The following is an 18724-nucleotide window of genomic DNA, read 5'->3' as shown; positions in this document are numbered from 1 at the left end:
GAATATCTCAAAAAGTGTGGCTTAAGGACGGACACAAAGGCAGCAACCATTTCCTTATGTAAGCTAGACCTGAGAACATGCAAAGCAGAAACAATGAAGCCAAATGCATTTGCTTATGCACATGAGAGAAGGCAGCATGGTGCAGAAAAAGCCATAAGACAACAATCTGAGATCCTTGCCCATCAGTGGCAGCATTCCTTTGGGTAAGTCATTGAACCTCAGTATTTTCAGACTGAGAGCTTTGGACTTCAATAGATCAATAGTTCTCAACCCTGGCTGCATGTTACAATGTCCAAGAAGCTTTTTAAAAATAGCCAGGCCTGGTATCTACTCTAGACCACCTAGCTCCAAGTCTCTGAGGTTGGGGCCCAGCCTTTTGGCTTTTTAATGCAAGTAAGTTTACTACACCATGAGGGTTGGCAACCACTGGACTAAGCAAGGGTTCTCAAAGTGTGGACCTTGGACCAACAGTAATAATATCACCTGAGAAGTTGCTAGAAATGCAAATTCTTAAGCTCCACCCAAAACCTATTGAATCAGAAACTCTAGGGATCAGGCTTGTGTGTTTTTAACATGTCCTCCATGTGATTCTAATGCATGCTAACTTTTGAGAACAATAGGAGTGATTCTATGCTCACAAAAATCCTTTCCAGTTATCACATTATGTGTAGTCATCAGAGAAGGTAAAAGCATGTTGAGATTTGTTATATATATTCTGAAGAGAGAACAGGCCCAAAACTGTTTCCAGATAACCAAGACCCACATACCACAAAGATGTAATAATTACATAGCTTTCCTATTCTGGAAACCAAGGCATAGGACTTTCTCCTCTCCTTATGGACCCTAATCTATGGCACTTGCTTCTCCCAGGGTCCAGTCACCCATATTCAGCTTATTCCCAGGCAGAGAGAGGACTCAGAGGGCAGCTGAAGATAGTTTTGATATTTCCAAAATTACTGATATGCCAGGGTAACAATATTATTGTGTAAGTTTATAAATTTTGAAGCATTTATCCTCTTAAAGGAGTATGGATGACACAGAGTTTTTGTAAGAAGGACCAAAGGTAAAGTGTTCTCTGCTCTTTGCTTCCTAAACTTGCTTCCCAACACAACTGTCATCCATCTACATAAAGATGCAGTTTTCTCATCTATGTGACAGTTACATGCTTATCTTAAACAGGTGGTAGATACATAAGAACACCTTTTGGAGTTTCAAATGACTGAAAAATAAGCTTATCCTATCCATTTTCTAATATTACTGATAAGAAAAGGCAGGTCTGCCTGAAGAAGAGAGATAACCAAAGTTATTGGACAACAGAACGCTAGTTTATTGCTTTCATCAAAAGATCAGACATTTACCAAATGAAATGACTACATACTCACAGTATCTAATAGCTCGATAAATTTGGAGAAGTAATAAAGCCAGCAGGTGCGTGCCATCTGCAAAAAAACACATGAATATGAATTTATTTTGTTTTATTTTTACATGGGGGAAAATTTAGTTCTTTTTAATTTTGGCAAAATACATATAAAATTTACCATCTTAACTATTTTTAACTGTATAGTTCAGTAGCATTAAGTACATTCCCATTGTTGTGCAACCATCACCACCATCCATGCATAGATGTACCCATCTATGTACCTATAAAAACAACTCCCCATTTCCCCTCCCCACAGCCCATGACAAAGGCCATTTTACTTTCTGTCTCTGAATATCACTCTAGGTAACTCATATAATAGAATCATACAGTATTTGTCCTTTTGTGCCTGGATTATTTCCCTTAGCATAATGTTCTTATGGTTTGTGAATGTTGGAGCATGTGTCAGAACTTCCTTCCTTGTTAAGGCTGAATGATATTCCATTGTATGAATACACCATATTTTGTTTAACCTTTCATGCCTCCACCTTTTGGCTACTGTAAATAATGCTGCTATGAATATGGGTGTACAAATACCTTTTGGAGTTCATGCTTTTAGTTCTTTTAGATATATACCCAGAAGTGGAATTGCTGGATATTATAATTCTTTTTTAAATTGTTTGAGGAACCAGATATGAATTTACTTTTAAATTTTATAGAAAATAACATACCCGACTTTGGTTCTTTCTAGCTGGTAAATTTTAGCTTTTCTTTCAATATAGATATCCTAATAATTGAGTCACTCGTTCTGAATTCACATTGTTACAAATGGAGTCCAAAAAGTTTTAACATTAATTTTGAGTTATGAGTTTTTCCAAAGGGAAACTTACCCTCAATGCTGTAGGCGACCGTGAATAGTCAACAATTTCACATCGAAATGAATAACCTGTACCCCAGCCAGACATCACAAACTGCAAAAGAACACATGCATTTTAAAGAAGGAAACATTTGCTCAACAGCTATAACAAAGGCAGTTTTGACTGTTTCTTCATTAAATTCTCAGCTGAGTCAGCAGCCAGTGTGGAGGGAAAGATGGGCAAGAACAATTACAAACTAGGAACTCACTGGATATAAAAGCAGTAAGAATTTTCAAAACCATAAACTCAAATCTTATTTAGATAAACTGGGTTTGGACTAAAATGTCCATTTCTTGGGAAAATTATTCTAATATAGTGGAGAATAAAACACTGGGAGTGTTTTTTCTTAAACATCAAATACTGGAAGTATATGCTAGTATATGTACATATTAGGTATATCTATATATGCCTGTGCTTATGTTTGTATATTCTAAAGGGAATAAATGGGCCTGAATTCAGTCTTTTCTGCTGATCTCTAAACGTCCCAAATAGTCAAAAAATAAATTAGCAAACCAAAATTCCTCAATGTACTCATAAGATACATTGCTTTTTTCCTGACCTTAGCTAGTCGGTGTGATGTGAAGTGGTAATCCATGGCTCTTAAAATTAAGGTTGACCAAACACAAGACTCAGATATTAGTTTGGCTTTGGATCCACATGACAAGTAAGAAAGGAAAATCTCAAGCTTAAAAATGCAGACTAGCAAGCCTTAATTCCAGCACACCCACAAAGTGACCTTCTACTAGTGGTGAGAAGAAAAAGCTTACTGTTGATAAGTCTGAACCGCAATTCAAAGATTACATTGACATTCTTTCAGTCTGATGGTGGGAAGGTCTTCTTTTAAAACAGTATCTGAAAATGAAAAACTAAGGACTGTAATTTTAAATTAATTCCTATATTAATTTAGAGCTCTGAAAATATGACCACTTCTCTTTTTTGATACCCTGTTCTCATAAGTGCTAACATCTTCCCAAGAATGTCTTCTTTTTCGGTATAATGGTTATATGATTTTATGCCATTGAAGTACACTTTAAATTTCTATTTTTAATTGCTATTAAAGCTAAAATGACAACTTTACAATAAATTAACTTGTAAAAAAGCCAAGGTTTATGAGGCATTATCAGAATGATATTTCCATGGTGAAAAGAAACAAAGGAGAAAGAACAACTATTTAGACTATGGTATTTAAAAATATACCATATTTTTCTAAAACTAGCTCCTAGCTTATACCGTGAGATAATTTAATCACAATGTTAACTTGGTAAGTTATGAAATCTTGAAAATTAAGATTCAGAAAAGTATAAGACATATTTCACAGGTGAGAAAAAATATCTTACAAAAAACAGTCAATAAATTTTCTCTAAGGAACAGGGAATGTGGTACAGAAATGACTTATTCTGCTTTATGAAATCTGTCAGTGAGCATCCTCATATTCTCCTGAGCTCAGACTTAACTTTTGACTGATGTAAGGAACACGCTAAATCCATTTACTTAAACTAGCATGACTGATTCTCCCCTGCCCCTACCCCAAACAAGCACTGGGCTGTGTGACTTGGCCTTTTGTGGGGTCTTCATTGGTCTCTCTCTCTTTTTAAAAATATGTTTTTATTTATTTCAGAGAGAGGATGGGAGATAGAGAGAGATAGAAACATCAATTATGAGAGAGAATCATCGATCAGCTGCCTCCTATACGCCTCCTACTGGGGATCGAGCCCATAACCTGGCATGTGCCCTGACCAGGAATCAAACCCATGACCTCCTGGTTCATGGGTCGACACTCAACCACTGAGCTACAACGGCCTGGCTGGTCTCTCTTTATTAGTGTCTGACTGGTGCCAACTAACTAACACATTCAAACCATAACTAAAAAATAAGGCACGTGGGTTCCTTTAGTCTGATCTACCTTTCACCTTGCTCATATTTGCCCTAACACCCTGGTAGAGGTGTTTACTGTAAACCAAATGCAATCATGCTCCACCCAATAAACCATGAGTTCGGATGTATTCCGGAGATGACAGGTTGCTCAGCCACAAAAGTCTTTGTTTAAACAAAGAGTGGAACTTAATGCTTCCTGATATTAAGTTTAAGAACATTCCAAAGGTCTGTGGAGCTTTTAACATATGTGTCTATGTTTCAGGCTGTCAAGAAGAAAAAGTAGTAGTTTATATTTAGCCGTTAATAAACACCAAAATGGACATATAAGTAACTCTAGTGTTAGTGGTTAATGGGAAATAGACTTTCAAATTCAGATATTTTCAAACCTTCTTTTATGTTGTAATTGCCAAAATAGAAATCAAAAGTAACTAGTTATAACTGGATTATTTCCTAAGAAATATATTTAAGGATAGTATATTCAATGACTCAGTCAGACATAGCATAAAGGAACCTGAGAGACAATTGGTTCAATGCTGACTTTATACAATGGGAGACCTGAGGCTCAAAGAAGTTAAATGACTTGCTCAAAATCAAGTAGCTAATTAGTAGTATAACTGGGACTAACTAGCCCCTGGTCTCCTGGCTCCCAGGTCAGTTCTTAACACTGTCCTACAGTAGGCTATATCCTATTTCTGATAATATTGTATTTTCTCTGTTCTTCCCTTTCAGTTACTTATGCTCCAGAAAGGACAGTAAAGTGGCCTGTGAGTTAATTTTGGAAATAAAGTAGAAGAAATGGAAGACAGCAAAGTAAGTCCAGTCTTCTGAGGGGCCTATGAGGATGAAGTCAGAACAAAGTGAGGGCAACCCGACCAGGTGGATTCATGGTGGGAATCAGGAGAGGCCAGAGGGGCTATGCTGGACTCTTGTGAGTTCCAGTATGAGGAAGCCAGCCAGTATTGGGGAGGCAAGGAATCTCAGAAAAGCAGTGAGGGTAGCTGAGGCATGTTAATAGCAGAAGGAGAGAAAGTGAATCCATGAGTCTGCTTTTAGGTTCTGAAAGATCCCCACCTCTCTTACTGACAATTAAGAGACAGGCTCCCTTACCTACTGCTTTGTGTGAGTCTAAGTTCTCTATTCTCCCAAAGCTCGGCTAAACCAAACCCGAACAACCCACCATCATAACGCATGAGAGTGTGTAGAAACTAAATATTCCTACCATGAAGAGGACAACTCATTAGTCAGAATGAGCTCTGCTGTCAGACCTAGATTCAAATATCGGTCCTGCACTTACCAGCTATGCTACTTAGAGTAAGTTACTTAATTTCTCCAAGTATGTTTCCTTAAAACTAACATTTATGGATTCATACAATTATCTATTAAGGTTAACTATGTGCCAGTCTCTGGACTTATTGTTAATATTTCTCATTACCTATGAGTAAATTATACTTAGATCTTCTAAAGGGTTTAATACCTGATCTATACATAACAATTTGGGGGCAAATCCCTGCTCTAGTGAGCTAAGATTCTAAAATTCCTTAAATCTCAAAGAGTTTTACAGTCATAACAAGAAACATAATTACTGATAAACAGGAAAATTCAGGCAAAATTCTCCCATTAGGAATACTAAAGACACTTGCCTCATAACACATATACACAGAAAAGAGTACTATGAAAAAATTGTACGTTATCATCGCTTTCTTGAGTTCAAAGGGCTTTCTATTTTCCATGAGCTTTGGTCCCAGAGAAGTGACAAAATAGACATAGAGTCCCAAGATGATGGTTTGTGGCAGAGGTGATGACATTAAGAACCAGTCTTCAACTCTTGGATCTAAGAGAAAAAACAAGATGTAAGTACACATCCACTTAACCAAGAGATAACTAACAACAACCAGCATTTCTTTAAGTGAGCACCTAGACCCTAATGTTGACAGCAGACTACGTGGGCAATGATCACTACCATCTTCAGGGTAAAGGGAAATTATCAGGGATAGTGATGGGGTTAGAAACAGTGAGGCTGTTAGCACCAGAGGCTTCAAAGGGCAAAGGAAGGTAGTTACCACAACCCAGGAGAGAGTCATATGGAGTAGCCCCCTGCAGAAGAGCTGTGACCTTCAGTTGAGGGATTCATCCATCCCAAGGCAATTCTTCAAGTAAGGGGTCAGGAGAACTGATACCCCAACACCATCCTCCTCCCTCTCCCCAGTTTCCTAGGGTTCTCCATTGGCTGAACCCAACCAGAAACCAGAGGGCAGGAGAGCAAGCCCATGGATATAGTCCATACTGGTCATTCTCCAGGCCTCAGCACAGCATGTGGTATGCATCTGGAGGACAGAAGATAGCCAGCAAGGTCCTACCACCCACCATAACCAATAGTAACATTTTAGAGTTCCTCCATCCAGACATTCTTTTATATACTAAAGTACACACATATCATCAGCCACATTAATACGTCTAGTTTTTATCCCCAACGAAATAAGGACCTAAAACCAATACCAAAGAACCCTGCAAGGATGTTAATTAACATTATCACTTTTGGATGGTGACAATACAAATGATTTTTTTTTCTAAATGTTTCTGTTAATAACACACATCACATGTATGATTGAAAACTAGTTTTTTTTAAGTGTCAATAAAGGAATTCCTGAATTGGAGGTTTATTTTATTTTCTTCTTTCATTGACTCAGCATGGGGGGGAAGTCAAATGACATCATCATCTTTCTGTTATTCTGTTGGCAACAGTACAAACAAAACAAGTCAGGAAAAAGCATTCTGGGCTGGCTCAGGAAGTAGAAGAAAATAATTTTAAAATAAATAATCTTTTCTTATAATTTAACATTTTAAGCACACACCTTTTTGAAAACCCTGTGACTTTCACGTGCTACAGATTTTTAAAAAATCATATACTTAGGGAAAAGCTAGTTAATTAGATTTATTGTTATTTGAAAGCAAATAATAAAACAAAACACTATGCTTTTTAATCCTATTTCAGCAAGCTCTGGAGTTTTGATCCTGGCTTCCCTCCTGACTTGGGGACACTGACTTAAAGTCTCTTTGCTTAGTTTCCTCATCTAAGAACTGGGCATAAAACAGCATGTATCGAAGGGAAGGGATTTGGGAGGACTGAGTGAAAGAGGTGAAGGGATTAAGAAGTACAAATTAGTAGTAACTGAATAGTCACCGGGATGTAAAGTACAATATAGGTAATGTAGTCAATAACATTGTAATAATTATGTATGGTGCAAAGTGGGTACTGGAAATATTAGAGGGAACACTGTAAAGTATATGATTGTATGACCACTACACTGTACACCTAAAACTAATACAAAATAATACTGAATGTAAAGTGTAATTCAAAAATAAAATAAAGTAAAATAAAATAAAATAGCTTATATCTTATAGAGGATTTAGTGAGTTACTGTATTCAAAGAGCCCAGGACAGACTAAGTGCTTAGTAAATGTTATGACAGCAGGTCTCAATTCAGCAGAGCATTCACCTCTGGAATGTTTAAAGGTCAAGTGGCCAAAATATGACCCAGATCCAACTAAATCAGAATCCTAGGATCCATATGGGTCCTAGGCATCCATATTTGAGAAAAAGCTGCTTTGGGTCAACTTCTTTCTCTTATATTTAGGGCCTAAGAGTCGCTCACCATTGCCCTGCAGGAGTCATTTCTGTGGTTTTCCTGCCTGCAGATCCAATCAGTGACATCTGGTCTTCCATACAACTGCCAAATTCCTAAAAGTATACTAGTAGTTGTACTCAGATTATTCCTCTGCATGAATTAGCTCTCTCCACTTAGCAGATAAAATTAAAAGTCTTTAATATGATGCTCATGACTCTGATAACTGTTTATTTTCCATGTGAGGTAGTGGGCTTCCCATGATGAAAAGTGTACAAGACAGGTGTGGATGGTGACTTTGATAGGCGGGGGGTGGTAGAGGGGGCTGCTCGATGATATTTAAAGTTAATCCTGAATCAGTCTATGATTTCACAAACTGCGAAAGATCAGGGGTGAGGTAAGTTCTGTTTCCCCCAGGGAGAAAAGGCTGATGATGCATCTTCTATTTGGCATCAGAGTTGGGTTTAAGTGCATAAGTAGAGTCAAGATGAAAGCAGAGGATGCAAAGGCAGGCTGTCTGAGAATCTGTACCCCAGGGATTACCAAAATTCTGACTTATTACTAGTCTGATTGTTCTTTTCTAAGAGTGTGAGACAGACAGAGAGAGAGAGAGAGAGAGAGAGAGAGAGAGAGAGAGAGAGAGAGAGAGAGAGAGGAACAGGGAAACTACAAGTGTCACATACATAGAACATTAATGAACTTGTCCATCAACTGCTTGTAAGGCAGTGTTCTCTTCTCAAGTAGCATGTATTAGCTCAATGAGTTCTCCCTTTAAAATCCCAAGCACCAACAAGATGAAGAAGCTGGAAGGAAAAGCAATCATGTACCTCAGTACTTTGTGAAGTATTAAAGGTTCAGGATGTCAACATGCTTACTCAGGTTGTCTTTGCAAAAAAGGTCACAAGTAAGTCTGAAAAGTTATTAGTACCACCCAAATACAAGGAAAGTTGCTTTTTAAACAACTGAAAATGTTATAGTATTATTTCAAAATCTGACATTTCTTATCTAGCATCATAATAAATCCTCTTATAGCTTAAGTAGTAATTAAACCATTTTAAAATCCTGTAGCTGTGGAATTTTCCACCTGAAATAACTATGCATGATCACAACTTCTCTAGCAATAAAACAAAACAAAGAATACAGGTAAGTGTCTTGGAGGCGATTTAGGATTAGGGCCAAAGCCAAGAATACACTTGAAATTCTTGGCCCTTGATCAGGTGCTCAGAACTTTCCAGGGTAAGCAAAGTACAACTGAACTAAGTTGGCCAGAAAAGATTCGTAATGGCTTTCAGAGATCAATACCACACTACCCGGAAGCAAAAACCCTCTCCTCTTTTACCTGAAAGTGTTCTTTTTTTTTTTTAATTTCTTTATTGATTAAGGTATTACATATGTGTCCTTATTCCCCCATTACCCCCCACCTCCCATTCATGCCCCCACACCCCTGTTGTCTGTGTCCATTGATTAGGCTTATATGCATGCATATAAGTCCTTGAAGGTGTTCTTATGAAGATGTAAATCTCTACACAAAACTTTTTAACCCTTCTAGAGTCCAATAGGAAAAAAATGTGAAGAAACCTTTACAAACATGATATGCTATACTGAAAGCATTTTAAGATGAAAATGCTCTATCAATCATCTGTAACCACCACCCTCACTTGCTTTGTGAAACTTCCCAAATGACAGAAGCACTTCCATGTATATTATCTGCTGGGTGGTAGCTATCATTCTAACAAAGAAACTGAGACTCACAGACAAGAAATCATTAGTTCCAGATCCTAGCTAGTACAGTAGTATCAGGACTAACATTTAGGTCTTTGCATTAAATATCCCCTACCTTCTCTCCTCTCTTATGACTTCAAATTAGCCCAACTTCAGGTACGTAGCAATACCTGCCTCTTCCTCTCATTTTTCTTGCACTGTTTGCAACACTGTCTCCAGGACTCTCCTTGTCTCTCCATAACCACCCCAGCCCTGGGTCACTCCTTTTTCTGATCTAATATTATCCAGCTTTTAAATTCCTAATAAAAAGTAAAGAGTTGATCCATGAATAAAAGTAGAAGTGGAATTCAGAAGTAGTTCCTTTTTAAATATTTTATACTGCTAGCACTATATAGATAGTCATCATCTTTTAAATAGATTTGACCCATGAGTTAGCATATTGATTATCTGAATCTCTAGGGCTCCTGCATTTGGAATAGTGAATAGCAAGGGATCTGTTCTCCCAAACAGGTCTATTTAAAAAAAAAAAAAAAAAAAAAAAAAAAAAAAAAAAAAAGTACCTAAATCTACTTGGTTCCCAAATTCAAATCATAAGAGTTCAGGTAGCAAAGTACACCTCTACTTTGAAAAGCAATCAAAATATTAGTATCTTAAAAATAAATAAATGAAAAGAAAAACTATTAGAAAGTAAAAATATAGTGCTTAAATGAAATACTGAATTAATGAGAACAAACTACTATAAACCTTCAGAGAAATAAAACCTCTAAAGAAACCTATATGTCTTCTGCATCATTACATAAGTTGAAAAAAACTAAAATGAAAGAGAAGAAGAAAAAATGGAAATAACCATTCTCCATTTCCCAACCAGACTGAAGCATCTCTATTTGTGGGATCTTTTTTAGATACTTGGCATTTTTCAGGGGTAAAACTATTAGGACCTTTTTTAGTGAAATAAAATTGGTCTTTAGCAGTCTACTGAAAATGCTAGCAACCATGAAACAGTTTATCGTGGCTGAAATCAGTATTGGAATATATTTCCAACTGTGATAGGTACCAAGAGGTGGCACTTTTTCCCCCTGAATTTGGTGAACATGCAATTTCTGGTTGACAGGTAAAAATCACTCTAAAGTGGTGATGGTGGTGAACATGTGTAAAATAATTCAAATATGAAATACCAGAATACATAGGTTCTAGTTTTTTCTGCCAAAAACTAACCATGATGTTGGCCAGGTCACATCTCTGGGCCTCAGTTTTTTCAACTCTAAAATGAGAAGTTAGCTTCGATGATATCTAGGTCCATCTCAGCTCTAAAATGCTTGGTTGTTGCCCTAGCCGGTTTGGCTCAGTGGATAGAGTGTCAGCCTGCGGACTGAAGGGTCCCAGGTTCGATTCCAGTCAAGGGCATGTACCTTGGTTGCAGGCACATCCCCAGTAGGGGGTGTGCAGGAGACAGCTGATCGATGTTTCTCATCGATGTTTCTAACTCTCTATCCCTCTCCCTTCCTCTCTGTAAAAAATCAATAAAATATATTAAAAAATAATAAATAAATAAATAAAATGCTCGGTTGTCTACTAGTATTTATTTAAATGTACCTTTGTTATATTTTTAGAATGTTTTGTAATAGTTATAAAAGCAATACACATTTAGTGGTTTAAGAAAATCTAGATAGACATACATAAGTAAATAAGAAGTTACTAATAATCCTACCCCACAGAAATAACTGCTAATCCTCACAAAAGAAATATATATGGTATTTTATAACCTGCTTTAATTTAATCTTCTTGCACTGGGATTAAATGTTTTTCTATAACACTGATTTTTTTTTAAGTGGGCAAGGGGAGAAGGCAGGCATTTCAGAATTATTCGGGGTTACCCTAGAAAACACTCCCTGCCCTTTCTGATACACCCCTGAGGGGTACACCCCTCCCATTCAAGAAGCATCCTGAATAGAGCCATTGTTGGCAATAACTATTATCTCCCTCAGGAGCATTAGGGCAGAATCAAGCCTAAGAGCAGTGTCTCTCCAAATCACTTTTAATGGCTACTCAGTTGGAATGTACCATCATTTACTAACCAATACTCTTCATTGGATATTAAAACTATTTTCACTATTATAAGCATCTTAATGAACATCTGTGTAGCTCTATCTTTGTACATATCTGTAATGAAACCCTTGACACGTCTTTACTAATTAGTAATAAAAATAACATTTTGAAAAAAATATTTGGGGTGTCCTTGAGAGAGTGTTAAGCTGCAAAATCTCTCATTCTGTTTCAGTGAAATCCTATTAAATGTGGGAATCTGACATAAAAAGGCAGGATGAGCCTCAATTAGGAAATATGGTTACTTACCAGCATCCTTGATCCAATTATCATAAAGACGCACAGTCCTCGATGTAAGATCACTGAAGGCCATTTTCCACAGGATTTACTAGCTCTTACAGTGGGTTCTTCAGTAAAACAAAAAAAGAAATGCATTATGACCTATGAATGCAAATAAAGCCAAGTTTCTAGTAATACAATATTAAAAATGCTAAAAATTTAATAGGAATAACTGGCAAACCAACAAACTTTTACTGAAGGTAAATGCATTAGTGAACCACATTAAACCCTGATGTAGTTGCAAACATTTAAGATTTTTCATCATTGTAATAAGAATGCTTATTTTGCTGAATAAGGCTGACAATTTATGTACAAGATACAAAAGGAGTAAATGAGTCTAAGAACTTTCGTGGGAACATCTCCTCTTCATGCAACAATCAGATCAGGAATGGACTGCATCTCCCATGGCAATGCTGAGCTAAAAACCCAGGAGAAGAAAGTGGAAAAGACACACACTCTCAGAGGAGCTACTCTGATCCAGACTTACAGCTGATCATCAGGCATATGAGAGAGGTCTTCTATATGTCACTTTTCATGATGTAAGGGGAACAGAGGTAGAAAGAGGGAGGGAAAGAAGATTCACAAGAGCCAAGGAGAGGCTGCCTAGTTTGTCTGAACAGATAGACAAGAATAGTTGGAAAAAGAGCAATGGGGAAAAACTATCTGTACTACATATTAAAATATATTCTAAATCTTCAATAATTAAAAAAGTGTGAAGAGACAAACCAATGAAATACAACAGAATATCCAGAAATGCACATTGGGGAATTTAGGACAGTATTTAATACATTCTAAGATGTATACTTTCCCACATTTTAACATCTCTAAAATCAGCACACACCTTACAAGTGGAGACTGTATCATAAAATGAATAGTATATTTGATTCAATTCATATGGTGGGAAGGTGAAGAAGTTGTGCCGCTCCCTTGTCTTATGGAAATGTAACCTTTGCAGCTTGGTAGCTCTGTGCTTTTTCCATGGACCCCTTAATTCCTAAAATTTCCTAAACCTGCCTATTTCACCCCCAAAAACTCCTTTCAGCACTTTATGGCTTCCCTTTGGCATGTGCAAATTACCGGCATAACCACTGTTGTGCTTTGGGGCCATTATTAAATAAAATAATGGTTATGCAAACACAAGCACTGTAATATCTCAACGGTCAATCTGATACTGAGTCGGTGGTGACAGTTGCACAAGAATGCAAATGTACTTAATACCACTGAACTTTATACTTAAAAATGGGTAATATGGTACATTTTACATGTATTTTCACCACAATAAAAAAGAAATTATCTAATGTACAATAGAAAAATTGAGTATTTTTTTATTGTTTTAAGTATTACAAATAGTAGTACATATGTCTCCTTTTTTCCCCCCATTGACCTCCCCCCGGCCTCCCCTACCCCCTGGCACATGCCTTCACCGCCCCCTCCTCCGCCAGTGTCTTGCGTCCATTGGTTATGCTTATATACACGCATACAAGTCCTTTGGTTGGTCTCTTACCCTCCCCTCCACAGCCCTCCCCTGCCTTCCCGCTGTAGTTTGACAGTCTGTTAGATGCTTCTTTGCCTCTGTATCTATTTTTGTTCATCAGTTTATAATGTTCTTTATATTCCACAAATGAGTGAGATCATGTGGTATTTATTTTTCACTGACTGACTTATTTCACTTAGCATAATGCTCTCCAGTTCCATCCATGCTGTTGCAAATGGTAACAATTCCTTCTTTTTTACAGCAGCATAGTATTCCATTGTGTAGATGTACCACAGTTTTCTAATCCACTCATCTGCTGCTGGGCACTTAGGCTGTTTCCAAATCTTAGCTATTGTCAATTGTGCTGCTATGAACAAACCGGTGCATATATCCTTTCTGATTGGTGTTTCTAGTTTTTTGGGATATATTCCTAGAAGTGGGATCACTGGGTCAAATGGAAGTTCCATTTTTAATTTTTGGAGGAAATGCCATACTGTTTTCCACAGTGGCTGCACCAGTCTGCATTACCACCAGCAGTGCAGGAGGGTTCCTTTTTCTCCGCATCCTCGCCAGTACTTGTTGTTTGTTGATTTGTTGATGATAGCCATTCTGGCAGGTGTGAGATGGTACCGCATTGTTGTTTTGATTTGCATGTCTCGGATGATTAGTGACTTTGAGCATGTTTTTCTATGTCTCTTGGCTTTCTGTATGTCCTCTTTTCGAAAAGTGTCTATTTAGGTCCTTTGCCCAATTTTTGATTGGATTATCTTCCTTTTGTTGAATTATCTGAGTTCCCTGTAAATTTTGGAGATTAAACCCTTATCGGAGATAACATTGGCAAGTACATTCTCCCATACAGTGGGCTTTCTTGTTGTTTTATTGATGATTTCTTTTGCTGTGCAGAAGCTTTTTATTTTGATGAAGTCCCATTTGTTTATTTTCTCCTTCTTATCCATTGCTCTAGGAGCTCTATTGGTAAAGATTATTGCTACAACAAATGTCTTCTATTTTGGTGCCTATGGCTTCTTCTAAGATTTTTATGGTTTCCCATCTTACGTTTCAGTCCTTTATCCATTTTGAGTTTATTTTTGTATATGGTAAATTGGTGGTCTAGTTTCATTTTTTTGCAAGTGTCTGTCCAATCTTCCCAACACCATTTATTGAAGAAACTGTCTTGACTCCATTGTATGCTCTTGCCTCCTTTGTCAAATATTAATTGAGCATAGTGGCTTGTGTCAATTTCTGGGTTCTCTGTTCTGTTCCACTGGTCTATATGTCTGTTCTTGTGCCATTACCAGGGAGTTTTGAAAACAGTGGCTTTGTATTATAGTTTGATATCTGGTATTGTGATCCCTCCAACATTGTTCTCTCTCAAGATTGCTGCAGCTATTCGGGGTCTTTTTTTATTCCAGACGAATTTTTGGAGAGTTTGTTCTAGGTCTGTGAAGTATGCCATTGGTATTTTAATGGAGATTGCATTGAATTTATAGATTGCTTTGGGTAGTATGGTCATTTTAATGATGTTGATTCTACCAATCCATGAACATGGTATATTCTTCCATTTGTTCATGTCTTCCTCTATCTCTTTTTTCAGCGTCCCAAAATTTTCTGAGTACAGGTCCTTTATCTCCTTGGTTAAAATTTATTCCTATATATCTTAATTTTTTTGTTGCAATTGTAAATGGGATTACTTTTTTTAGTTTCTCTTTCTGTGAGTTCATTATTGGTGTATAGAAAAGCCATAGATTTCTTGGTGTTAATTTTGTATCCTGCTACATTGCCGAATTCATTTATTAAGTCTAGTAGTTTTTTGATGGAGTCTGGGGTTTTCCATGTCATCTGCAAATAAGGACAGTTTTACTTCTTTTCCAATTTGGATGCCTTTTATTTCTTCTTCTTGTCTGATTGCAATGGCTAGTAGTTCCAATACTATGTCGAATAGGAGTGGTGAGAGTGGGTATCCCTGTCTTGTTCCTGTTCTTAGGGGAAATGGTTTTAGTTTTTGCCCATTGAGTATGATGTTGGCTGTGGGTTTGTCATATATGGCTTTTATTATGTTGAGGTATGATCCTTTTATTCCCACCTTGCTGAGAGTTTTTATTAAGAAAGGGTGTTGGATTTTGTCAAATGCTTTTTTGCATCAATGGATATAATTATATGGTTTTTATCTCTCAGTTTGTTTATGTGGTATATCACGTTTATTGATCAGAGCAGAAATAAATGACATAGAGACCAAAAAAACAATACAAAAGATCAATGAAACCAAGAGCTGGTTCTTTGAAAGGATTAATAAGATTGATGCACCTCTAGCCAGGCTCACCAAGAAGCAAAGAGAGAGGATCCAAATAAACAAAATCAGAAACAAAAAAGGCGAAATAACAACAGACCCCACAGAAATACGAAGAATCTTAAAAAATACTATGAGCAACTGTATTCCAACAAACTGGATAACATAGAAGAAATGGACATATTCCTAGAAAAATACGACCTTCCAAAACTCAACCAGAAGGAATAAAAAAATCTGAATAGGCTGATAACTATGGAAAAAACTGAAGCAGTAATAAAAAAAAAATTCCAACAAACAAAAGCCCTGATTGAGACAGCTTCACAGGGAGTTTTATCAAACATTCAAAGAAGAAATAAAACCTACCTTCGTTAGACTATTCCAAAAAATTCAAGAGGAACACTCCCAAGCTCTTTTTACAAAGCCAGCATTACCCTAATCCCAAAACCAGATAAAGACAATACAAAGAAAGAGAATTATAGACCAATATCACTCATGAACATAGATACCAAAATTCTAGCAAATGGAACCCAGCATTACATTAGAAAGATCATACACCATGACCAAGTGGGATTTATTTCAGGGATGCAAGGATGGTACAATATCCACAAATCAATAAACATGATACACTACATAAACAAACTGAGAGTCTTTCTTTTAGTATTCTAAAATAAAACCATATATATATATATATATATATATATATATATATATATATATATTTTTTTTTTTTTTTCTAAAGGTGGCATCTCAAACCAGTGGGCACTAAATTATCAGCAGTTATTTAATAAATAGTGTGGTACAACTGGATAGCCATCTGCAAAAAAAAAAGTTGGATCCAAACATTATACTATAAACAAAGATAAACATCAAGTAAATAAAATTTTAAATAAGAAAACTAGAGCCATGAAATACTGAATGACAACTTGGGAGAACACTTTTATAACCTTGGAACAGGAAAGACCTTTCTAACTTTGACTTAAGCACCATTAGACATAAGAGAAGACTAACAAATTGAATCATATACAAATCAAGAAGAAAAAAGCACCAAATGACAAATAGGAAAAATATCTTCAATCTATATTACTACTTTCCCTTGTAAAGAGTTCCTAGAAATTGATAAGACTTATAAGCCAAGATTTTTAAATGTGAGCAAATATCCACAGAAAATAAAATACAAATGGCTCTTAAAACATATGAAAAGTTGCTTAACTTTAATCATAATAAGAAATCTACAATATTTTATTGCATTGGATGGGCAAAAGTCCAAATGTATTTATAAATCAGATGAGCCAAAATGCAAAAATATGTTAACTCTGTTAGCAGGACTGTGAAAAATTCATACATTGCTGGTGGGTGTGCGAATTAGTACAACCCTTAGTGAGAGTAATTTGGCATTATCAATAACAATGATAAATGCATATTTTTAACCCAGCAACCCTACTTATAGAATCTTATCTTATAGATATACATGCACATATGCAGAATGACATATATTCAAGGTTATTCATTGCACCAATTAGTAAAAGCAAAAGCCCTAGTAAAAGGGGACTGGTTAATGAATGATAACACATCTAACACCATGAAACAGTAAGCTGCTGTAAGAAAGAATGAGGAAGTTCCCTGAATGCTGATGTGGGAAAGTATCCAAGATAAATCTCTATGTGAAAAAAGCAATGTAAGGTACAGAATTTTTAAATGACTACCTTTTATATAGAAAAAGACAAAATAAGTAAGAATACAAATTTATATTTATTTATTTTAGCATAAAAGGAACTCTGAAAAGATATCCATGAGAAAGGGAATGGGGAACAAAGTGGGCTGAATGGATGGAAGAAAGATCTATATTGTTTTTTTATTTATTTATGTGACTAAGAATTAAAATATTTTAAAAGAAAAAATAAAAGAATAAAATCAGTTGTCTCGAGAGAAACCAAGATGGCGGCATAGGTAAACACCTGAAATTGCTGCCTTGCACAACCACTTCAAAACTACAACTAAAAGACAAAACGGACATCATCCAGAACCACAGGAAGGCTGGCTGACTGGAAATTCTACAACTAGAAGGAAAGAGAAAAGCACACTGAGACTCAGAGGAGCTGCGGAAGTAAAGTGCAGAGGTACGGAGGCGCACATGAAGAGGGCTGGCAACTGAGTACGCGGCTGTCTTTTTCAATCGGGAGGGAGACACAAGCTCCCGACTGCTCTGAACTGCAGTTCTGGGCGAGACTCTGGGGACCCAGACTCATACGGGGAGAAACTGGACTGTCTAGCATTGGGCGGAACTCGAGGGCAGCTTTCTCCCAGAGGTGCTTGCAGCGATTACCATGGGACACTGAGACCCGGAGCCTCTTAGAGCAGGGCTGACTGTCAGCCATTTTTGCTCTGCCCTGTGGATTCCCTGAGACCCCACCCCACCCAAGCTGTGTGCAGAGGCTTTTGCATATGAATGGCTTGGCCCTTTGCAATCTAAAATTACCTAACAAACTGCAGCTGGGTCAGAGAGACCCAGAACATCCAAAAGAAGGCCCAAGGACCCACAACAGCTTGCATTGCTTCACAGCTGGGCCTCATCTGGGCACCTCCAAACCACAAACAAAGAAGAGGAATCTGCAGATCTCTCCGTAGCTCCTGCTGGGTGGCCTCAGGCAGAGGCTAAAGTAGCACCTCCTTAGAGATCCAAGAGCCAGTGTACCCAATGGTCAGAGTGGGACCATCCAGATTACAACTCCTCAGATCCATAAGGGACACACTCAGAGGGCAGACTCAGTGAGCACCAAAGCCCCACTGAAGCAAGTCTTGCCCCATAAGGATGTCTCCAGCATAGAAATTCTCACAGCCAATGGGCCTGGAGGTCAATTCCTCCCAGTGATACCAACAACAATCAAGGCTTAACTACAACAAAACTTTGCACACAGCCCACAAAGGGGTGCACCAAGAGAGTCCACCTCAGGTAACTGGGGAGACTGAGCCACTGGGCCCTATAGGACACCTAGCACACAAAGCCACTCTATCAACTCAGGGAAGCAGCCAAAATGCGAGACAGAGAAACAGGTCACAAATGAAAGAAATGAAGGAAGGCAAATTACT

At 37.3% G+C, this 18724-nt stretch overlaps 1 protein-coding gene across 2 annotated transcripts in view; it reads right to left on the bottom strand.

Moving 5' to 3' along the window:
- Window positions 1-18724, bottom strand: part of ELOVL7 (ELOVL fatty acid elongase 7) — an 88519-nt gene that overhangs the window by 10253 nt on the left and 59542 nt on the right. For both annotated transcript variants that reach the window (XM_080680484.1, XM_080680485.1), the window contains exons 2-5: window positions 11847-11944; window positions 5790-5980; window positions 2248-2328; window positions 1383-1439 (exon numbers count right to left, since the gene is read on the bottom strand). In XM_080680484.1, the coding sequence (XP_080536610.1) occupies window positions 1383-1439; window positions 2248-2328; window positions 5790-5980; window positions 11847-11910 (393 nt within the window). In that variant the 5' untranslated portion in view covers window positions 11911-11944. The remainder of the gene's footprint in view (window positions 1-1382; window positions 1440-2247; window positions 2329-5789; window positions 5981-11846; window positions 11945-18724) is intronic.

This window comes from Plecotus auritus, assembly GCF_963455305.1.
Source record: "Plecotus auritus genome assembly, chromosome: 7".
Lineage (NCBI taxonomy): Eukaryota > Metazoa > Chordata > Mammalia > Chiroptera > Vespertilionidae > Plecotus > Plecotus auritus.
This window is presented reverse-complemented; position numbering and strand designations above follow the sequence as displayed.